The 23,909-nt window shown below is 41.6% G+C and overlaps 2 protein-coding genes and 1 long non-coding RNA gene across 4 annotated transcripts in view; 2 read left to right on the top strand and 1 right to left on the bottom strand.

Moving 5' to 3' along the window:
* The first annotated feature begins 409 nt into the window (after positions 1-409).
* Positions 410-12,589, top strand: LOC5519425 (nose resistant to fluoxetine protein 6). Its single transcript, XM_048720870.1, has 15 exons — positions 410-742; positions 1,576-1,703; positions 2,151-2,262; positions 2,859-2,979; positions 3,266-3,447; positions 4,135-4,308; positions 5,089-5,182; positions 6,695-6,787; positions 7,183-7,354; positions 8,804-8,883; positions 9,211-9,333; positions 10,091-10,226; positions 10,854-11,049; positions 11,979-12,121; positions 12,346-12,589. Exons 1-15 carry the CDS (start codon positions 502-504, stop codon positions 12,469-12,471), a joined length of 2,121 nt encoding a protein of 706 aa, XP_048576827.1. The 5' UTR covers positions 410-501; the 3' UTR covers positions 12,472-12,589.
* On the bottom strand, positions 4,704-19,105 carry LOC125559046. Its single transcript, XR_007306298.1, has 3 exons — positions 18,959-19,105; positions 12,047-12,160; positions 4,704-5,294 (listed from the first exon to the last, which is right to left on the bottom strand). It is a non-coding gene; the product is annotated as an uncharacterized LOC125559046 (long non-coding RNA).
* The window catches only part of LOC5519413 (octopamine receptor beta-3R), a 16,541-nt gene continuing 5,442 nt past the window's right edge, over positions 12,811-23,909 (top strand). Inside the window, exon 1 of one of the 2 annotated variants that reach the window (XM_032364294.2) lies at positions 12,811-17,988. The gene's annotated coding sequence lies outside the window, so the exon portion shown is untranslated. Of the gene's footprint in view, positions 17,989-20,643; positions 21,155-23,909 lie in introns of those variants that run through there. The other variant, XM_032364298.2, reaches the window with a different exon arrangement.

Raw genomic sequence — 23,909 nt, 5'->3', positions numbered from 1 at the left:
TGAGAATAAATGACCATGTAATAAAGAAAACGCGCGTCTTGAAAACAAATATCTTCAGATTCTTTATAATAGAATCAAAAAGCCCAAACTGTCGCGATCTCGTACCAGAACAATGAATACAATACACCAAAAACTGGAAATCGACTCTTTGGCAGAGTCGATTTCCAGTTTTTGGTGTATTGTATCAGATTCTTTATAAAATACAGTAGAACTCGAGTTGTGATTTCCCTTAAATTTGGACATAAGTTTCCTCGGATAACTCAGAAACCGTTTACTACTATTCTCGAGTGAGTTCCCTTTTTTCCTCGGCTCATATGAGCAGCTAAATATTTTCGACCCTCTTTATTTGGATGCAGACAAATAAGCATGACTTTATCAATTTATATGCTATTTATAATCTAACGTACGTCACGCAATCACTACCTGGCGCAAGTCGTACCGAGCAAACACTGCCAGTTCAGATTTATTTCTTCGGATAGAACGGCGGCTGGATATCTGAAAATGCCGTCAACAAAGCCTTTTCTACTCGCTTTCCTTCTCTATCTAGGGCTAGCAGCAATTTGCTTTCAGCAGTCTCTAGCGATGACTCCGGAGATGCTGCGAAATTCCATGGCTCACCGAGTTCAGGAGATGAATTTACGTACGACGGCAGAAACACTGAATATCACCAAAGTCTCTGCGCAGTGCAATGCGTCTTTCTCTGCTCTACTGAACGGCAACTCGACTAAAATACTGCTGAGATGTGAGTAGTTCATTAAAAAAACTTATAACTAAATCGTATTCATAGCGTGATCAATTTATCGATCTCTTTTTAGCATTGACCTTCCAAGGTCCATATTACGCAAGTAGGGCCCTGTAAAGACTGTAATCGCTTACGAATAAGTAGCGAATTCCGTTATTGTTAAGAGACGATTAGACTAAAGACTGTGCGTTATTATTTGCATTTTTAGTAATTATTTTTTGTATGTCGTCTACAGACATCCCTGCTGTGAGATCTCTAGACTCTAACGATAGTGTCCCCGAATGGTCTTTGGCGAGCACTTGCGAGCTTGCGAGCAACCCTGTTTTTTATGCGAGACCGAGCATTCGTTGTGGTTGAATACTAAATCGAGCAGCGAGCACATCGAAAAATACAATGCGAGCACGGCGGAAACAATTGCGCGGCGGAAAAATGCGAGCATTAGCCAAAAACTGCGAGCACTTCGAAATTTCGGGGGACCATTCGGGGGCCCTAACGATACCCCTCAGGGGCTGTATGTCAAGCCAAAAAGGAAAGTTGCGTTGTATGCAAGTGAGCAGGCGCTAGATTCTTTCCCCTCGATCCCAAGTCTTTTGCCCTTAGTTCGTTATGGAGGCTTTTCTGTCGTAAGCGAGGTTTTGGCGGATCGGAGGATAATCGTCTGGTTGCACATAAAGCTAAACATCCTGTCTAAAAGATCTGAAATACTGATTAAGCTTCGAAATGTTAACAGGCAGCTGTAAACAAATTTCAACCCCTCAAAGCCTCGCTTTCGCGCTGGAAAGAGTTAAATGTTACGATCAGTATTGGTGATAACTTTGGGAACCGTGTTTCAGATGCGGACGCAGCTGGAAAACCTGCATCCGGGATCATGGCTGGCGCGTTGGCGTGGATTGGTTCGTATGATGAGTGCCTCAGTATCCCGGATGCTCACTATTGCTTGGCAAACCTAGCTCCTAATATGGTGAGCGATATACAACGTCTTTAATTTTTTTCTCACCACCCTGGCTCCACAAGTATAAATTTTGAAAAGGGATTCTTCGTCGAAAATCGGAAATGGTTCGAACAAGGTGGGGCTAGCTAGGCATCGATTTTAGAGACGGACCATTAGAAAAATGAAAAGGGGGTTCAGTCTTGCATGTTTTTTTTTCTTGTCTCCAAGACGTGCATGCATTTTGTTCATCGTTGTATGCATTTTTTTCCTTCTGGTTTGGGCTGCATGCATTTTTTACAAGCTTTTTATCGTGTATGATTTTTTTTGTGTTCCTCACCCACCCCCCATCCCCGTCACTTTTCTAATAGTCTTTCCCTTACCTGGTCGTACGAAATGTAGCTAATCATGCAATAATGAGAGCGTTGTATAGTTTACGACATGTCGCTATACCCAAGATGAGCTTGTTCTCTTTACTAGAGCGGCGCGGCGGCAGCCAATCCGTTTGGAGCAGAACTGAAGTGGGGCCTTTGTGTGCCCAAGGGGTGCAGTGCTGACGATGTAAGGATTGGACTGTTCGACATTATCCAAGGTAAGTATTCTATATAAGGTAGAAACCCCAAACAAAGCACATCCACGACACCCTCCATATGACTGACACTTTCAAAGGATCCGATTTTTCAAATTTATTATTAATAAAACCTCCATTTAACGGACATTGCTCGATCCCTAGCGTATCTATCATGTGAAAATCTCACTGTATGAGGTCGACTGTGTTGTTCGCTATGTAATCCATCTTTATCATCACCCGTTGCTAGGAGTTCTATTAAGGAACTCTGGAAAGAGATTGGACACCAGCCCGGTTACAAAGGGCTTGGGGGGTAAAATGCGTCCAAAACTGAGATCGTGCGCGAAATCGCTAGCAGTTTATAGAGCCTCACTTCATGCTCTCGCACCAGTTCTTTTGGGACCTACCGAGCCTGGGCTAATGTGTCAGAGGGGAGGGGGGGGTGTTCCTAGGATTTCCTGGGAGACGACGGCGGAGAGGGGGCTGGGTCTTGGTTTTTGAGACAGTGGGACCTGTTTCCAGGAGTACAGACATTAACAAAAAGGAAATATATTAGAACTTCTTTAGGATAGGAGGTGGGGCCTGGTCTTGTCTGTCAAAGTGATTTTGTGCTTTTTCAGCCTTGGGACTAGAGAAAACCATCCGCTTGGCTCCGGATATAGCCACGATAACACAGTCAGATGCAAGGACCGTGCATTGCGCTAAGCCCACCGAGTATACAACAGGGGTTATCGTCACACTGTGAGTACGACTCGAACGAGTCATCTTTCCCAGGAAACGAACTTGCATCTACGAATACTCTATTTTGCCTAGGCGCTAGGCGCGTACCCAGGATTTGCTGAAGGGGGGTACGCAGTCATATGTGTCATTTGGGAAAAGGATAGCATTTGACGATCCTTCAGTAAGAAATCACCCACTTTTTTTGTGGGGGTGGGGGGAGGGGAAATGTGCACTCCCTACTACCGCCCCCCGCCCGCCACCCCCTGTGTACTCCTGTAACTTCCCTTGTTTTTTTTTTTTTCAACAGTACCATCTGTGGTGCTGTCCTGTTCCTCTGTTTCGTTGGATCCGTTCTCGACATCTTAATCGATTCCTGTTCCAAACCCAAAGAAGACACCATCCCTATAGCCAATGGCGACGAATCGTTTGGTGCTTACGGATTCGTCACCAAAGACCCTGCAGAACTCCTAGTAAAGACCATGCGCAAAAGTAAGAGCTTTAGCTTGGGATTTGTAAGACTTTCCATCGAAAAATACAGAAACATTTCGTTAGTACCCAGCTCCAGTAACCTGGAGGTATTGATAGTCGTGCTTTTAGCTTTCTTTCAGAAGTCGATTTTGGTCCGGTATCCTTTTTATATCGTTAGTACTTCCTTTTCATATTTTTGATTTGTATCCTGGTGGAATTCCTCTTGTGTTATCAAAATTATTTCCTATAATTGGTCCCTAATTATATCGCTTTATTGTCGAGTATTGCGGAAGAGTCTTTCTTGTCTTCATTGTTTGTTGTTGTTCGTTTTTCAAATTATATCGTTTTCCCCAGGTATTGTTGTAGAGGTTTTTGTGTGTTCTTATTGTTCCTTTTTTCTTATTCTCTCGCTTTTTTCAGGTATTGCTGTAGTGTTCATGTTGTTCGGTTCTTTTATTCTATCGCTTTCCCCAAGTATGTTGTTGTAGAGTTTTTCTTGTCTTCTTTTGTGCGTTCTTTAATTTTATCGCTCCCTAGATATCATGGTATAATTTTTCTTGTGTTCTTGTTGTTTGTTCTTTTATTCTTTCGCTTTCCTATCGCTTGTCTTCTTGTTGTTCGTTTTAATTTTATCGCTCCCCTAGGTATCATGGTAGATATTTTCTTGTCTTCATGTTGTTCATTCTTTTATCCTTTCGCTCTCCCCAGGTATTGTTGTAGAGTTCTTCTTGTGTTTCTCGATCATCCGTAACACCTCCCGTATCATGGATACGAATGTCCCCCCTGGCGCCATCACCTCCATCAACGGCATGAGGGTTCTCAGCATGTTCTGGGTCATCCTTGGGCATACATTCATCTGGCAATTGATTGGTGGATTAGAATGTAAGTTACCAAAAGCATTGGAAATCCAACTCTAAAAAGGCGGGGGCACACCAGACAACAAACAGAGGGGAAGGGTAATACAGTACTTGTTTGCATTGTGTAGTCCCAGAAAATATCCATACCTCCCCCCCCCCCCCCCCCCCCCCCTATTGAGGTGGTATGATCCCCACCCCTCTGGAATTTCCAACCCCCGGGAAAAAATAAATACAGTAACTGTTAAGGAAAAAGGGCATTTTACCCCCCTCCCCCCTGAAAATTCCTGGGCGTTTGAACCATCCCCCCCCCCCCCCCAGAATTTCCAATCCCGTCAATGGGGGTATGGATATTTTCTAAAACTACTCGAAATATTAGGGACGTCGACGGCTTGTACAGTGTAAAAAAAAAACCTTTACCAATGAAGATTAACAGCAAGCTACATGCTTTCACTGAAAATACAAAAACTTTGTATTCAAAAACAGACTCTTTTCTACAATAACAGACTAAGTGAAGCGAGTTTATACTTTAAACCTCCAAGTCCTCGATATACCATCGAACTTTAAATGTCACGTCGTAGTTTGGGACAGGATATTTACACATTAGATACATTAATTAAAATGTTTTTAAGCAAGGGAAAAGCATTATAAACTGAAGTTATATTTTTGTAAACGCTAGGTTTCCTAAAATCAATACCAAACTCATCAAAATAATATGTACGTCAAAAATATTCCCTACATATATTTTATCTCCGATATCCGATATTTTATCTCCGATCTAACTTTGCATCTGGCTTTATCTCCTCAGCTAACATTGCGCTGAAGTTAGACATCTTGCAGAGGTTTACGTTCCAGGCCCTAATCAACGCGACCGTCTCCGTTGACTCCTTCTTCTTCCTCAGGTAAAGAGTAAAGTAGTGTTTGCATATTCACTTCCGGTTGGCTCACTTCCGCTGCACAGGTTACATCTGGGAAGAGGCACTCGTGGATTTTTGAACGAGCATGGCGTCTTACCTAAAATAGAGAAACACCAAACGTTACAGGCGCGTAGAGTGAACGCGCCCCCCCCCCCCTTGGCGGCCAAAAATTGGGTCATTATTCATATATTAACCTATCCAGACTGGGGGGGGGGGGCTTTTTAAGCCCCCCCTCCCCCTTCTCCAGGAAAATTGCTATAACTTCTGAACCATAGCAGCTTAGAGGCTTAAACTTAGTGACTTTTCCTAAAATCTATCTACGTACAAAAAAGCCCAGTCCGAATAGGATCTGGATCTTCAAATACTATGCTTTTTCCAAACGATTCCCATGACTCCCCCCCCCCCCCCCTCTCAGCCAAACCTGGGTACGCGCCTGCGTTTGGCTGTATGTACGAAGTTCGGACTGTAGCCTTCTTTTTACTTGTTAGACTACTCGTTTATTCGGTGTTTTGCGGTGTTGTTAGCGCAGAGTTGTTTTATGTGATGGGCTGTGGTCACCTGGTCGCGAAAAGGCAAGACTTATAGCGGTTAAAATGATTGAATGCACTCTTAGCGAGTAGGCTACTTATACTATAGGCAGCGTGCAAACAGCGCCATTGGTGGTGAAAACGGCAACGGCAAGAAGTCCTGCGAAGTATTTGAACAACTCTTTTTTATTTCGTGATAATCGGAGCGAGGTCAGCATTACAGACTGCTTGCAGCCTCTCCTTTTGTGAACGTCAGTAAAAACAAGAGCAAACATATGTTCGTCGCGTAAGTTCGTTTCGTACGCGGTTCTAGGGTCTTACTGGCCAGCGGCTTGTCAAGCAACAGGAGCAGTCCTTCCACCGTTAGGAGCAGAGCAATTACTATGGCTTGTGGTGATTTAGAACCGCGCGCGAAAGACCAGGCCCCAGGATTTTTCTTGGGGGGGGGGGGGGGGGGAGGGGGGAAGAGGGGAGGGGTTCGAAATCCGAAAAAGTGGACCTAATTGTTCCAACTGACCACCCGCGATAAAAAAAATAATAATAAAAACTGATGTTTTATGCCACGGGATGTTTATTGTCGGATTTGACTACATACCAGATTGATCTAGCTTTATAGTTTTGTCTACAAATAGCACGTCTATTGAGAACCAAAAGTGGATCTTCGACCGTTGTGTGTGTGTGTATCATCAGCAATGTTATCCGATGTTGGCGCTCTTTCTATGCCTTTCCGATCCCTGAGACCATGGGTCCTTCTCAAACACTATCATCAATCGACTAAAAGAATTTCCACCTCCTGGGGGGATGATCGTCCATTACAAGGCGACTGCACGATGGTCTATCACCTATCAAAAGAGCAGCAAGGCCCTATGCCAAATTTGAATAACACTAAGTATGCCTCTGGCCGGTCCTGAATGCTTTTCAAGTACAGAAAGCATTATGACTAATGTTGATAAACTGTTTCACTTTGTAGTGGGCTTCTCGTGGCTTACTTATCGTTTCGTCATATGGAGAAGAAAGATGGAAAACTGAACTTATTTCAATTCTACTTTCATCGCTTCTGGAGGTAATGTACATGAAAGAAATATCATGACCTGACGTAGAATGTTAACTATAGATTATTCCTGTCACTGAATATTGACGAATACACTAAATAAGAGAACCACAAGGCTCCGATTAATGTCACATTGCGCATTTTATCAGTTACCCTTCGAGAAATCCTGGTTCAGCCACTAGGTCAATTACCAATGTGACTCAAAGTCAGTTCCGAAGTAGCAACGAGTCTTACTCGGGGCTCCGGCCAGAGCTAATTCTCGAATCTGCTCTGTTTTACATAAATAATACCATTTATTTACTCCCCTGATTCCACCACGCCTTATCAGACCACCTATTGTTTCTACAGCTAGTCTTTCTTTCTAGTCATATCATTTAGCCCAGTAAGTTGTTTTCCCCTTTTCTCAGGTTAACGCCATCGTACATGTTCGTGATTCTGTTCTATGACAAGATGATGGGGTTTCTGGGTGATGGTCCAATGTGGTACTTACAGCAGGAGCCCAATACTCCCTGTAACAAGTACTGGTGGACAAACCTGCTCTATATCAACAATTTCTACCCCACAAACTTTGGGTTATCGGTAAGAGATCAGTATTTTGGTTAGTACGAAACGGTGAAGCGGTAGTGTGTTATTTTCGGTCTTATAGCTGGACAACTTAGTTAAGAACTTTGGCCTGGCCCAGTTCTCGCGTTCGGCTGCTTGTCACTCGCGTTCAGCGGTTAGTTACTCGTGGTTGGCCGTTGGCAGCTCGCGGTCGGCTGTTGGTCACTCGCAGTCGGCCGTTGGTCACTCGTGGCCGGCTGTTGGTCACTCGCGGTCGGCTGCTGCTCACTCGTGGTCGGCTATTGGTCACTCACGGTCGGCTGTTGGTCGCTTGCGGTCGGCTGTTGGTCGCCAGCGGTCGGCTGTTATTCACTCGTGGCCGGCTGTTGGTCACTCGTGGCCGGCTGTTAGTCACTCCTGGCCGGCTGTTGGCCGCTCACGGTCGGCTGTTGCTCACTCGTGGTCGGCTATTGGTCACTCGCGACCGGCTGTTGGTCGCTTGCGGTCGGCTGTTGGTCGCCAGCGGTCGGCTGTTAGTCACTCGTGGCCGGCTGTTGGCCGCTGGCGGTCGGCTGTTGATCACTCGTGGTCGTCGATTTGTCTCTCGCGGTCGGCTGTTAGTCACTCGTGGCCGGCTGTTGGCCGCTCGCGGTCGGCCTTTTGCTCACTCGTTGTCGGGTGTTGGTCACTCGTGGCCGGCTGTTAGTCACTCGTGGCCGGCTGTTGGCCGCTCGCGGTCGGCTGCTGCTCACTCGTGGTCGGCTGTTGGTCACTCACGGTCGGCTGTTGGTCGCTTGCGGTCGGCTGTTGGTCGCCAGCGGTCGGCTGTTAGTCACTCGTGGCCGGCTGTTGGTCACTCGTGGCCGGCTGTGGGCCGCTCGCGGTCGGCTGCTGCTCACTCGTGGTCGGCTGTTGGTCACTCACGGTCGGCTGTTGGTCGCTTGCGGTCGGCTGTTGGTCGCCAGCGGTCGGCTGTTAGTCACTCGTGGCCGGCTGTTGGTCACTCGTGGCCGGCTGTTAGTCACTCGTGTCCGGCTGTTGGTCACTCGTGGTCGGCTATTGGTCACTCGCGATCGGCTGTTAGTCACTCGTAGCCGGCTGTTGGCCGCTCGCGGTCGGCTGTTGCTCACTCGTGGTCGGCTATTGGTCACTCGCGATCGGCTGTTGGCCGCTGGCGGTCGGCTGTTGATCACTCGTGGTCGTCGATTTGTCTCTCGCGGTTGGCTGTTAGTCACTCGTGGCCGGCTGTTGGCCGCTCTCAGTCGGCCGTTGGTCTCTCGCAGTCGGCTGTTGGTTACTCGTGGTCGGCGGTTGGTTGGATAAGAGTCAAGTTTTTTTGGAAACAGGTCAGAATTAATTTCTGGATCCGCGCCTGGGATAGTATATTGGCAAGTACTAGTTGTTGCCTGGTTAAATATTTGTTAGTATTGGTTTAAGGACACGCTTTATGCGGGTATTCATTTTCTTATGGCGCCCGTTCTCTAGTGTTTGGACTGGTCCTGGTACTTGGCCAATGACATGCAGTTCTACGTCATCAGTCCCATAATCCTTATTGCCACGGCTAGGTGAGTCTCGTTTTGGTGGAGAAACCCGTAATCCATCAAGAGAATAGCTTTGCTCATAAAGGCATGAATAGTTAGATTACGACGCGTACTTCGGTTGCCCCCAAGACAAATGTTTGAACAAACTGGAAAGGAAGCGAGAGCCGTTGTGTGCTGATGACTCCTTCCTCGTCCACACTGATTGGCTTGTGATACTTATGTCAATCAGGTAGTTTTACATTCCTCACCTTATTGGCTTACATCCTAAGAGTATCAAGGTAGTGCACGTCACACTGTTACATAAAAGATCCACTCGAGACCCCTAACATTGTTGTCAATTGACTTGTCTAGGTTCGGTAGGCGTGGTCTGCTGTTGACGCTTCTACCTCTACTGTTGGGGTCGTTTGTAGCCACCGCCGTCATAATCGGCCATTATCGACTGAATGCCGGTTTATTGGGAGGTGGCGAGAACGCGTGAGTAGGTCCATTAGGTTTCGGTTACCGTGCTCGCGTTCTTAGCTCTTTTTTTCTTTACCTTGCATAAAGCCCGAAGGGTCACGGGCAAATTGATTTCAAAAAGTAGAAATGCAAATATGTGTTTTGAATTTCGGTAGACGAAGCCGTAGTTATCCCTGTGGATAATCCTCTTAGCCTCTTTTAGTGGGTTACAAAAACAAACTGTATGCATTCTACTACTATGTGTACAGCAAGCTTTGCTGGTAAGCAGTACCCCGTAACAAGGTGTGCAATTCACCTTCTCTGTGTCTTCCCACAACTTATTGCGATGCAGGCCTGAAACCGAGGTCAGGGGCCAACTTTTCCTTCTTGTTTACAACCTTTCCCCCTGGTCTCGGTTTCACTAGTCTCCTTTGCAGCCGTCTGCGTTTGTCAGTTGCAAAAGTGCTCCAATACTATCCACACAGTAGTTACCTTTAAACGCGGATAAATGCAAAGAAGACTACGGTTTCAGGCGCGCGTCGCAAAGAGCTGGGGTAAGACATGGGAAAGGTGAATCATCTTCGGGTTTGTCTGGCCAGTTATGGTTGCTGATGTTTGCTTATAGTGCTGGCGCTACTACCAAGGGCCTTCACAGCATAATAATACACCCCTTGAGGATTGAACTCGCAAAATCATTTGAGCATTAGTGTTGAAAATAAGCGCCAACGCTATGCATCATAGAAATAGCGTTGAATACTTTTAAGCTATAATGGTTTTTCTTGTCATTTTGAAGTCCACAAGCAGATGGTCCCAACTTCATGTCCTACGTGTATGTCAAACCGTACTGCCGGATTGCGCCTTACCTTGTGGGGATGGCTCTCGGCTACTTGTTTCACCGCCATAAAGACGGGCCAGGCAAGGTCCCAAAGGTTCGTGGAGAGAGCGAGAAATAATTGTTTTAAAAGCTGGGTAACTCTTGGATGCATAAGATAGGTACAGCAATTATAGTCTTCTTTGCCACTGCTATTTAGATGGTTCCATTCACTCTAGTTATCTGGCCTCGTTTTCATGAGGGGTCTGCCCCCTTAAATAGACCTAACACGTCGTCTTGTTACGCTAACGCACAATACCGAGTCATACAGTGCATCCATTTGAATTGGCTTATTCAAGCGAGTCTGAGAAACAAATATCGCCAATAAAAGACTTTAAATATGGAGGGTAATCTTGCAGACAGTGAGTTGTATTTTCAAATATGAATAAAAACAAAGGAGTGGTTGATCTATTCTTAAAAAGATACTGTCTTGCAACTGCAAACAGTGATATTTGACTCATTAGGTGTACAAGGACTTTATCCTTGCTTTTCCCATCATCGGACTCACCTTTATAGGGGAGGTTGGTTTGGGTTGAGGAGAATTTTCAAATGCCAATTTCCCAAGTGCAAATAATAAGTACACACAAACCATATCGTTCCAGCCTTAAACGTCAATTGGCCAATCCCTAGAGGAAAGTGAGGGGGACAAACTTAAAAGTTTAATGCGATGTTTTATTATTCGCAGGGATTTTACTTGGTTGGCTGGTGCATGGCCTTCATCATGGCTGTCGCCCCTCTCTACGGCCCGTACAGCGAGTACCGCAAGATCGACCCTAAGCCATTCAACAGGACTGAAAATGTATTCTACGGCACTTTCTCCAGGTTTTCGTGGGCGTTGGCGCTCGCATGGGTCATATTCTGCTGTCACACAGGCTACGGAGGTATGTAACTTGATAAGAAAAATATAAACTCGAATTTTTTTTTTCAGAATAAGGATAATCACGGGCGGTATTCATTTGTAGGACCAACACCTTCCCACAACTTTTTGTTACGCGCTCGTGAAACTGAGGTCATGCGTTAAAATTGTAAACAAAGATGGCAAATTTTGTTTTTATACTAGGTTACACGCGCGCATCGCAAGGAATTGTGGGAAGATGTTGTGAAGGTGTATATATAGGCTCCAAAGGTATTGGAACGTCGCATAGTGTAGAGATTTTGTGTTGGAACTGTTGTTGATATCAGTTAGAGTGGCGTAAAAGGGACGCGGTTGTCTATTCTATGATGGCAGCCTACGTGACAGTGCTTAATAACGTATGCGCATGCGCGTGCTCTGGAGAATACAAACACAAATGTAGTGTTGAATCGTTTGAGTAAATGAACGAGAGGCTGAATTCAGTGGCTGTTTTGATAAAGTGTACAGCATCAAAGCCATACTGTACAAAAGATGACAGATTTGGTTAATAATGAGGGAGTCATAAAGAAAATTATAGCCTTAGCTTTTTCCTCGTTTCTTAGCATTCGAAAAAATGTGACAGTTCGCCAGTAAAAAAAACCCGCCATTTCAAAACAAAGATCTGGTTCAACCGCGCGGTACTGGAACTAGTCTTGCGTTTTTAAGCATTCTCAGTCTACGTTATGTAACTCCCTATGACGTCATACCCTGCTTCATGAATAGGAAGATCCTTTACGCAGGGTTCTGAACCCCTCTCAGCCGCCTTACCTACATACCGTACCTCCCTTATTAACATGTCGTCATTATCTCCCCAGGCCTCGTGAATAAGATCCTTTCCGCTCGGTTCTGGATCCCTCTTCAGCCGCCTTACCTACATACCGTACCTCCCTTATTAACATGTCGTCATTATCTCCCCAGGCCTCGTGAATAAGATCCTTTCCGCTCGGTTCTGGATCCCTCTCAGCCGCCTTACCTACATGGCTTACCTGCTCCATCCCATAATCCTGTTCGCGTACTTCGCGAGCTTTAAGACCTTGATGTTCTACTCGGATGTCAACGTGGTAAGGCTTCTTTTCGCTGCGTGACTAGTTGCGTTACTCCTAACATAAAAAAAGTAAAAAAATGTCGTTATTGTTACACGCGGTCATTGCTATACAAGGAAACTAATCGTTCTTTTCTAGGCGGCTCTCTGCGTTTTGTTTCCTAGTGTCAAATTCTTTTCCGTCGTTTTATTTCTTGGCCGCCCTCTAAGTCATGTTTACTAAGTTTCCTTTTTTGTTTTCAGTCGTTCTATTTCTTGGCTGCTCTCTGCGTCGCCTACCTATGCGCGTTCATTGTCTCCGTTACCATAGAGATGCCCATGATGCAGTTGGAAAAGATCCTCTTCAAAACCGATCGCAAGAAAGACTAGATTATTAGGTAGAGTGTACTAGTCTACTAGCAAACTTTCATTTTTCGGTTTATTTGGCATGTTTTTTTTTCCTTCGATAGTGAAAACCCGGCCTAGATGAGCAAATTGAAAATAAGCCAAAAGAGCACAAATGAGAGGCAGTTAAATACCATCGGCCGACAGTCGAATAACGTATGCGCTTGCGCGTGTTCTGGCGAAAACAAACAAAATCTCAGTGTTGAATCGTTCGAGTAAAGGTACGAAAGGCTGACTTCGGTCGCTGTTTTGACTTACTGTACAGCATCAAAACCATACTGTACAAAAGATAACAGATTTGTTTGATAATGAGGGAGTCATAAAGGAAATTTTAGCCTTAGGTTTTCTTAGCATTCGCCAAAATGTGACAGTTCGCCACCATTTCAAAACAAAAAGGCTGGTTTAACCGCGCGGTACTGGAACTAGTCTTGCGTTTTTCAGCACTGTCCCATCGGCCCTATTGGCCATTCTTACGTTGCGCGGGGATTGGGTCGAGTTTATAAGCGAACAGCATGCTGGGACTGTATAAGGGGACGCAATTCAACATGGCGCCACGAAAAATACCAATGTCGATGTCATAATAATAATAATCATCATCATCATAATGCATTTATTCTAAACACGATAGGAATTACAACATAGCTGATGTGGTCGTGTATTACTCACGCGCTAATGCATTGAACGAAGCTCAGTGAGTAACTTAGGTTCTTTCAATGATACTAAGAGAAAATAAATGAGCTGTTCTTAAGACTTGGTAGGAACAAGACTGCCAATTAGCTAGACAGTCAATTAAGCACGTTAGTTTGTTAGTCAAGTAATTAATAATTTATTTTAGGCTTTTAGTTAGTAAGTGAAGATTACATAGCTAATTAGTATTGATGTTGTGGATCAAGTAAATCTAACTAACAAAGATATTCCGGGACAGAATGAAATTTGGTACTGTAGCCAGTCAGTGTTAACGACGACATGACTTGCGTGCATGAAAATCTCCCTGAATGCTGTTCATAAGAATGGCCGGTTCGATGGTCTTGACAAATAGGCCATTCCAGCTATAAGCATCCGGTTGCTGACAGGCTAGGCTTAGGTACCCGAACGTGCGCTATTGTCCTTTGAACCAATCAGAATCCGGAGCTGCCGTGGATTTAAATAACGTTTTCAGTGCAAATGGCAAATGGCGATTGGCAAAGGCTTTAGTTAAATGTTTTTGTGTTTTTTTAATTATAGTAGCTTAATTAGTACCCATAGATAAATACCTCTTTGTCATGGAACTGTTATAAGACATTCGCTTTTTGCACTGACAACGTTTTTCGTTGTAATAGGAAATGGAAAGCCTTGATTAACAGAATACAGTTTCAAAGGATTACCACATATTATATTCATAAAGATAGTAAAAGCCAATGACGCGGATTAAACCTGATAGACTTAAGGTTTGCGGTTTTGAAAAAAAAAAGTAATGATGCATCAACTAAAACTTACTCTTAATTCTGCCTTTGAATGGTCAACTTAAAGCTATTTGTGACTGTTTTCGTAGTCTCATTGGCGTCGTTTATAAGTTCATATTATCCTTTTGCTGATAGCAATGACCTAAATGGCAATGCCAAGTCAATATGGCGCTTAGCGAGATTAACACTGTCGACAGATAAGTTCATTTGCGGGTTTTGTTTCTTGCCGTTGCCACGAGACGCGCAAGGTTATGTGGGAAAGTTTCATTTTGTGGCCGCTGCGTAATCAATTTAACTCCCCCGTTATACATTGCGATTTTCTCGAGCATTAGCTATGTATCTTATCAGTAAAATATATCTGACGTTGGAACAAATATTGAAATCAAATGTATTTCCGAGGTTGGCCTTAACTATTGATTGACCTAGAACAAGTGGCCTCCTAAAAAGATATCAGCATGAGTTTCTGGGAGCCGGGGATAATTTCTGCTAGGTCACTTTAAATAGAGCGCGTAGTCTCGATTTTCAGTGTTTTTTTTCTTCGATTGTGCAATAAGACCTAGCGATGGCTGGAAATAGTCAAGCAAGTGCTTACAAAATTTGATTTTGCCATTTTGCCTTGGCAATAGACCGATTACTAAATCAAAACTGCACAATTTTCAACGATTTCATTTTTTGCATTCCTTTTGATAACCCACGGATGACGTCACAGCATATACACTATTAAACCCTTGTAACTGTTTTATTAGCCGTCATGGATAAAAGATTGGAAGTAAAATCAGAAACGTTAGCATCTCGATTCAGAAGCTGGAAATACCAGCTTCAGAACCGATTGAGAAGAAAACTTTATTTGCGACAAACTGAAAAAGGACAGCAAGAATATTGTTAGAAAGTACATTCATGAGGCGGGGTTTCAATGTCTATGAATAGATTTACACCAGTGAGGTTAGCAGAAAATACCCCTAGGTTTCCGAATGCTTTTGAGATATTTTAGGGGGGGGGCATATTTCTAAATTCAAAATCTAATCATTACGGTAGATAAGCTACGACTCTCGGGCAGCCTGTGCCAAACGTATTCGGCTCTGAGCATCCACCAGTTGACAGTTTCGAGTGGGAAAAGAAAAAGTCGGCATAACATCTGTAAGTTATTCCCATATCAGTGTTAGTCTCCTGAAAAGCTCTTTTTCGATTCTTAATATCCCGTGCTAGATTGATGCATTTCTAATATTTAAGCAAATATCCCATTTCCAGACTTTTTTGCATTGTTTTATGCACTAGTCATTTGAAACCCCACCCCCATGGTCCCGGGGAAGGGTGGGGTTAAGGTGGGGGTTTAAAGAAAACAAGAATCTGTCACGTGGGGATAAGACTTGTCCCCACCATGGGGGCTTGGGGACAAATAAATAACATCACAAATTTTCTTTGCAAAAGTCATGTCAGTTCCTGGTTTGAGACTCTTTTTCTTCTGTAGCAAGCAATTCCATGTATCAGCGTGTGGCAAGCTGCATGGCGAAATGTGCAAAACCAAATATTCGCAGAAGTGTACTGGCTTTGAAATAGAAAAGGCTTTTTTCAGATGACTTGTTGTCAGGTACTGTAGTTGCCTATAGTTTGCATCCTGATGGGTATTGGCATTTGACTGCAGTTTTGTCCCAAGGGGTGGGGGCTTTTCTCTGTTTTATACAGCGTCTAAGTCTAATCCTCCACCCTTCCCCGGACCATAGGGTTAAGGGTTTCAATTAACAAGTGCATTATGTAGTCCCTGATGTCTGATGAGTTTACAAATTGTGGCTTGTCTATATACTTCATAATGTCGATAAGAAATAAGGTGTACTTTGAGCACGGTTAACACTTAATCAAGAGGAGTAGGGTCCGGGCAACTGGATATGCTGGTGTTTTTTTTACTCAACTCGATGCATCTAATTTATAACCACTCCAGTTTTTAATATGTATTAGTTGGGGGTTGGGGGGGGGGGGGGGGGGTATACGTGTCCCTACCCAAATCTCCCAACCTATAATATAAACATCAATTTTATAGATCCCATCGCAGAAAAAAAATGTGTTGTCCCTTATAGATGTGAACTAGCCGTCTCATTCCACATTCAATATTCATATCAGTAGTTGTTTTCAAAACGAGGGGGAAGAGGTGATCAAGACTAAAGTTCAAAACATAGAGGACTTTTACAACACCCTTTTTTCAAGAGTTCAACTCCCCCCTCCCCCCTTCCCCCTCCCAGTAAAAAGTCAATAGTTAAGATAAGATAAGGGGTATGCGTGTAATCAACACATAAACAAGGGCAAGGGAGGGGCTGATCAAGTTCAATCTAAACAAAGTTTGAACACACTCTTTCAAGAGTCCAATTGTCCTTCTTGTCACCCACAACTCTCTAACTATGCATTTCTCCATTTTTACATAATCATGATAGGATTAAACCTATCTCTTCGCTTGATGTCACTAAGATTAACTGACTGTATATAACATTAATGTTATCATCCACTGATGACTGTTACTACGTTGAGTCTAAAATTAGAAACTCACAGGCCTAGGCCTCGAATAGATAATTCACTGGGGAGCTCATCAGCTTCATCTCCTCGGCCTCTAGATGATTCCCCGCCATGTTTAAAACTTGTTTCGAAAAATGTATACTAGATATTAACAGCTAGAATTTGAAATAACAGTTAAGCAAATCAAATTAAAATTTTCCTATAACTTGATAGTAGTTTCTTGATAATTTTTTTATCTAATATTTGGTATTAACGAGTTTGTTCGGGTAAAACGTTCAACTCAGTAAAACGTTCAATTCAGTAAAACGTGACCGCTCTCTTCGCTGCTAATCGGTTTTATTTATTTGCATTTGACTAACTTAGCTCTTGTTGTCAAGACAGTATAATTATACTAATTTTCATTCGCTCAAATAGTTGTGTTTACACACAAACGTTAATACAGACTTTACTATGTTAATACAGACGTTACTATAAATGTCTCATAGACTTTTTTGCTGTGTACACTATTTATACCCTTAAGTTAAGTTTTAAAGAGAGCAGAAACATATATCTACAATATAAAAGCATAATAACTATGCCAAGAAAGTTTCCTTGCCTTTAAAGTGCTTTTTAATTACTCTTCAGCCTATCGTTAAGTTCTTGCTGACAGTATAATAATACTTATATTATTAAGCTTAAATCAGGTTGGTGTACTTTATCCCATCCTTATTCAGTTTCTCTAATGCATGGTTGTGTTTACATTGCAACATGTGATGATTATGTAATTTTAATTTTTAATGTAGACTTTTCTATGAAGTCTCATAGACTTCATTGCCTTATAGCCCCCCCCCCCCCCCCCCCCCCCTTATACACTATATATATACCCTTAAGAAAAGTTTTAAAGAGAGCAAGGACAAATAATATAAAAGCATAAAAACTATATTAGTGAAGCTCCCTTGCCTATAATTAAAGTGCTTTTTAATTAATCTTCAGTCTAGGGAATAAAAAAAATCAGCCTAAACATGGTAGTACTGTTTAATTAGCACAGGATGATATACTATTTCTTTTGGGCCGGATATTCTACACACAATACCGATGTTAAACTATTAAAGGATTAATTCCAAAATGGCTTATTGGATTTTCCTTTTTAAAGCACTTTACACGATTAAAAACTCTGGTTGGTCTTTGTATTTAAATATTCACACTGCTTTTAAATTTGCTTGCTGAGAAACGCCATGTTTTTTATGCTCTTTTAGTCGCCGCGAAGTCACCGAGATTCGGTCTTCAAAGGCGTATTGCACAGCGCATCAATGAATTTTAAATTGCTGATTGATCATCTTCATATTCAAGATTATTGTCCTATCAGAATGATCGTATGTAACGTGCAAGGACTCTACGCTAGTCTCATTATCTATACCTCAATCTACAGCCTACACTTGTGACGTCTCGGATATGTTTTTCGTTGTGTGAGGAAGTTCATTCCGAATAAAGACCAATTTTGCACCACAGAAAGGAGAGATTGTTTGGACTTTACAGCTATTATAATGATGGCAGGAGAACTCAAGCTTTACTGAACCAGGTAAGAGCGGTTTTAAGCTCATTGAAATGACATTGGTTTATAAAATACCTTACTTAAACAAGCGCTTCCCATTCTACGAGTCGTATTGCGGACGGAATTTGAGTATTTCAAAGTGCTAAAACTATGGGATGTTTTATTATTATCATTTTGCGTAATTTATGTAAACGAGTCGAGTCCTGCTATAAGATGGTCAAATAAATAAGCGAATGATCTAAGGTTAGCGCGTATAAATCTCTGTTTAAATAATTTCAAATAGCACACTTTTTGTACAGTTTAGAATATTTAGAAATGAAACAAACCATCAACCGTCGGATATGTAGTTTTATCGTGAATGTGACTTGTTGTGTCGTATATATATGATATTTTTTTGTCGTATAGTTATGATATTCTTTTGAACTGCGTGATTAACGAGAAAACACTTTCCAAGAAGCTATTTCCACAAAATTTAATCCAGCGAAAAACACATTAAATTTTTAGAAAGCTTTTTTGCCGCATTTACGGTTCCAGCTAGTGAACTACAGAACATGCCTTAGATAAGAAATTAACAAAAACTTGGGTGCAATTTGAGTAATCTTGAAGTCGCCTTTTACTGAGATTGTCTATCATGAAACCCCTCTCGAGGCTATGTTCTTTGCTCTATTAGCCATAGGTCGACGAAAACTCCGATAAAAGACTAAATGTTTTATAGCCTCTTGTAAGTGAGGGATTGTTTATATCGCGAAAAGACAACCCGAATTCCGGGTAACTCGCGATAAACGTGCAATCTACACTACTTGCTAATTGATGTTTTTGATTTAAAAAGGCTGTTTGCGTTTGGATGGCTAAGGCACACTTCGTTTCCTGATCAGATTCTTCCGAAAAATTTGGAGAGTTAATGATGCATTCTGATGGTTTTGTTTATCACTTTTTCTTAATAAGTTATTCAATTAGCTTAGCACTAAAAAGAAAAGCTAAATTAACCTTAAATTACCTTAATTATTATGCTGCCATTGCGCCAAGCCATCTTTTTGATGTACGAAATGTGTATTTTTCGGAAGAAATGCGTTGTTTGTCTTGCGTATTAAGGAAATATTCAATTTCACTCGTTTCCGTCCATTATCTTTTTATTTGTCTTTGCCTGTATAGGCGTGAACTGTTCTTTTGTTCTTGCTTATATTTTTTTTTTCGTTTACTTTGTTACCATTAAAAGCCAATGGGATATGAACCCTATCAGAATTCGATCTTCCACTCCTTAAACGGTCTCGCGTGCACACTAATGCGCGATAATCTTTTTCCGTTTAGTGGCGGTGTTTTAGGAATTGTCTCTAGTGTCTCGTCGCATGGATTAGGCCTTGATTCGTGATCGAAGCTTTCCGGCTTACATACATCGCAATTTATCACTAGTTATACTCGTAGAACATCTAAGAACATTGTAATTTTGTTGATAATGGGACATTTTATTGGTCATTTTTTCATATTTGTGTTAGCGAAAAGATGCTTCGACGCGCCGTTGTACTCATAATTTTTATTTAACATTTCGCATTTAAAGGAAGGCGGCGGGCTGCCTGTGGTAATATAAAATTAGTGTTCCTTGTAACTATTTTTTTTAATTGGTTGCCACGAAAAATGAAGGCAAACACGATTCGCTGCAGGTTTATTTAGACTTTAAGGATTTATGTAACGTTCAGGGACAAGAAAGCAAGAAAAATATTTAAGCAGACCTTCTTATCATATTGTATGTGATCTTCTTATAAAGCGATGTCCAGACAAATAATGCAAATGACTTTTAAAGCAAATATGTTACGCACGTTTTCAGTCTTTTTGTCTGCTTCATTCCGCATTTGAGTCAGATAGTCTGCAATGGTCTGAAGAATAATTTAACTTTTAAAGGTATTATATTTTTCAGTGATTCTTTAAACATTCTCTGATGGGAAGGAAAGCTCTGATGATATATTATAAAGTTAAAGTAATCAACCTTCAGTCTGAAGGACATCTAAATTTGAAGTTTCATGTCTTTTAACGGAAGGAACACGGCACGGCGACCTCTGTTGTACGTGTGCGCGAGTAGGAAGGGCAAGCGAGAAACCACACGCCTCACCGGTGGTGGCCATTTAAAGGCGCCATTGTCAGTCCCACCTTTGTAATTAGTTTCATTTAATATTGGAAGGCACATATTGGGTTAAAATCTTGAAATAACCATCTAAAAACAAAGTTTAACACTTTATTTACCAAATTTAAACGAAAATATCGCTTTGGTTTCCCACAAATCAACCGATGGAAATGGATGCTTCTTACATTTGATACTTTTCTAGGATGAAAGACGCGCGCGGTCTTCTGCCTCGCTAGCTCCGTTATAATTGGCATTTTACCTTATTTGGTAAAACCCCCGCTCTTCTTACTAGACTTTCTCACTCCTGATAATCAAAAGCTTTATTAAAATGTACAGGAGAAGTATTTCCAAATCAGCATGAAACAACAGAAACAACTGTCGACGTGAAGTTTATCGATTGGGTAAAGTTATCATAGACTATCGTTTGATAAGTGAATGTTTGGAAGCGAAAATGATGATTATTGTACCGCATATTGGAGAGTTAGACGATTAGTCGCCTATGGTAAGATGGCTGCATCATTTTTTTAAAACAAGATTGAAACCTTAGTGTTAATTCGCGATCTTTTAGACATCAAAAAAGCGCATCCGATGATTCATACTTCGCAGTCTAGAAACCGATTTTTGCTTGGACACTTTCTTCAACTGTTACTTAGCAGCCTTAATTACCTTTCATCATTATTTGATATTTTTCCGGCCAGCAAGTAATTAATAGTATTCACTAATGATTTTACAGCCAATTTGCTTCAAGCAAAGCAGCACACACAGGGGGAACAACGCACTAAAGGTCTATCGCACTTTATCATCGCACTTTTATCATTATTTTACATTTTTCCAGTCACCGAGTTATTAAAGGTATTCACAAATGATTTTACATCCAATTAGCTATCGATCAAGCAAATCAATACACACACAACCGCAGGACAACCACTGCTCTATCGCGCTTTACCACCGCGCCTTCAGTTACTGCAACATGCTCGGTTTGGCTTCGAGAACAAAGCTATGACAATGCTTTTGGTAGTCGAGGAACGTCTTCAGTGAATGCCCTCCGGCTAAGTACCTTCTTCGTTTCTAACTTACGTAAGTAACTTTAAACTGACTTGATAGTTCTTTCTTATTTGGGACTTCTTCGTTTGTGTTATCGGAAACATTTTTTTTTCTTTTTTTTTATGTTTTCCATTACATGGAAAATGTTACGATTTCGTTGCTTATATTTACTCGAAATAGTCGATTATATGGAGATGGATACACTAAAATATAATACGATAATATGGTATATTAAGGATACGGAAGACTTAGCGAAATTAAACCTACCACATAAAGGGCATATGACTAGTCGCAGTTTGTGTGCTGTACTTTGAAAATAAAAATCCTGCTTGTTATTTTATGTCTTCAAATCGAGTACAGAAAGGCAATGGCGCCATGACCCGAAATCAACCATCTGTCATCGAAATAATCACAAGGCTATAACGTTGTCGCCCTTCACAGTATGGCACTGTTTGTGTAACATACGATCCCAGATTGTAAAAACAAAACAAGACTGGACTGTCAAAAACTAAGACTGGACTGCAAAAAAAGCTAAGACTGGACTGTCGAAAACTAAGACTGGACTGTCGAAAACTAAGACTGGACTGTCGAAAACTCAGACTGGACTGTCGAAACTGTCGAAAAATAAGACTGGACTGTGAGCCTTCTCGGCCATCGTAGTAACATGATCTCCGTCATTTTAATATTTTACACCTTAATGTCTAAAGTTTGATAGAACTCGAAAATGTCTTAATCAGTGTTCTCCTGCCTTAAAGTGCAAAGTAGGGGGGGAGGGAGGGGGGATAGACTCCGTAGGCACTCAATGGCATGATATAACTATGAACTGGTGATTCCTCAATAGAAAATATATACCGTCTTTCATGTCTTTGACATGAAATGTTTGTTTAAAGCGGTCAGCTTTAAGTCCAATGCTAGCGAGGCAAGAAATGCTTTTTTTAAACATTTGTTTGTGGTTCGTTTTTATGGAATATATCTATAGTGTGTCTAACGTTTCATTTAGATTAGTGATGAGATAGCTAGTAGACTGAATAGGTAACCAAGGGGACGACTCAACGGCTGTTAAATCAATTAAGTGATTATTATCTCATACTTCCTGACTTGCTTATCACCTTAAATCGCCTTTTTCACTAACCAATCGGGAACCAATCACAAGAACAGACTATTAAAAACCTCATTCCAATCACCCTCAAACTCCACCCCGCGCCAACAGTACCCACAATACCAAGGGAACTTTTGAGAAGACTTTTATGCACGATGCTCGGCAACCGGAAGAAGAAGTTTTTTGTTACCGTAATGCTAGAAGGCTTTTTATGAAAGCCTTTCTGAGGGATTAGATAATCTACTTTTATTGGGCTAAAGATAGCTGTTTGCTCTCTTGCCCACTCACACCAAGTGACGATCACCCATGCGCACAAAACAAGAAAAAAACTTTTGATTCTCACCAAAAATTTTAGCGAAACTGAAAAATTTTAGAGTAGGTCTCGTGAAGATGACATCGCTCCAAATCCAAACCAAGATTAAAATCAATTTTATTTGAGCGAAAAATAAGTTATATCAAGGATAGGCGACCATGACGAATTTGTGATCATGATTATTTTGATACAAACCGCAGCGCTTAGTTATCAGTGCGATGATTAGAGATGCGCGCATAAAAAAATTCTGCCATTTCCATTATGTTGGGACTTGATCGCTGACGTAAGGAGAGGCTCTTAAAAGAGCGGTGTGGAGGTCCGTACATATTCGTTATTCTCCCTTTCCGGATATTCTTGGCCTTCTTTCCTAAGTGAGCTGCCCGCGTTATCAACTTAAGCCCCTGCTACTGAGAAAAAGACTTAAATTCTTGAAAGTACTATGATATCACAGCTGAACCTAGGTTTGATCGGGCTATAGATATTTAAATGTCTTTCACTTTGATTCTTAATTCCCCTCGTTGTTCATGTATTTTTAAAATGACATCACACAGTGACAAAACACTATGATATTCTTGGCTTGAGAGATCACTTACAGGTGAAATATTATAAACCGACGCACACGTTCCTTATATGCGACTTCTTAATATTGGCGGCAAAATGGAGACTACCTCCTCGGGCAACTAGCTTTTCATTCGCCGCTTTTTGTCGCCATGTGTATACTTTTAATAAAGTTTAAAGTCTCTCAATCAAAATACGATGGAATTACAACACTTGTGCCGAAGTCTTTAGCAAATTTACTAAAAAAACACAATAACGTCTGTACGCCAAAGGCTTTATACCCTCGTAGAATCAGCTGGTATCTTTGACATAGTCTGGAAAGCTTTGACCAAGCTATTCATAGTAGAGAAAAGGGATAAGTCGGGGCTTAGCGGTTCTTTACTTACCCATGCAGCCCAAATATCAATATAATAAGGAATATTTTGCTGGGCCATTGCTTATACCGCATCAATATAACATCGTCGTCACTTTAAGGTGAACATATATCTTTTTTTATTTTTTTTCTGCTTCTATTAGCATTTTGAAAAAATGTACGGAGCGGAAAATGCATAATACCTAATGCTTGATAAAAAATTTTTCCGGGTCTTTTTTATAGCTTGAAAAGTATTCTCTTGTGTTGCTCATCCCTTTATAAAAAAATCAATACAAGTGCATCTTAAGAATCAAGGTTTTGCAGATAAAGAGATCGATCTGGGTGGTTGAAATACTTAATCCGTCATTTCCATTAAAAACAAAAATGCCTGCACCGAAAATGCTCTCTTGTTCACTCTGAACATCGATAGCATTCGAAATGCACTCATGTACCGATTACCCAAAAT

Source organism: Nematostella vectensis, chromosome 13 (assembly GCF_932526225.1).
Source record: "Nematostella vectensis chromosome 13, jaNemVect1.1, whole genome shotgun sequence".
Lineage (NCBI taxonomy): Eukaryota > Metazoa > Cnidaria > Anthozoa > Actiniaria > Edwardsiidae > Nematostella > Nematostella vectensis.
This window is presented reverse-complemented; position numbering and strand designations above follow the sequence as displayed.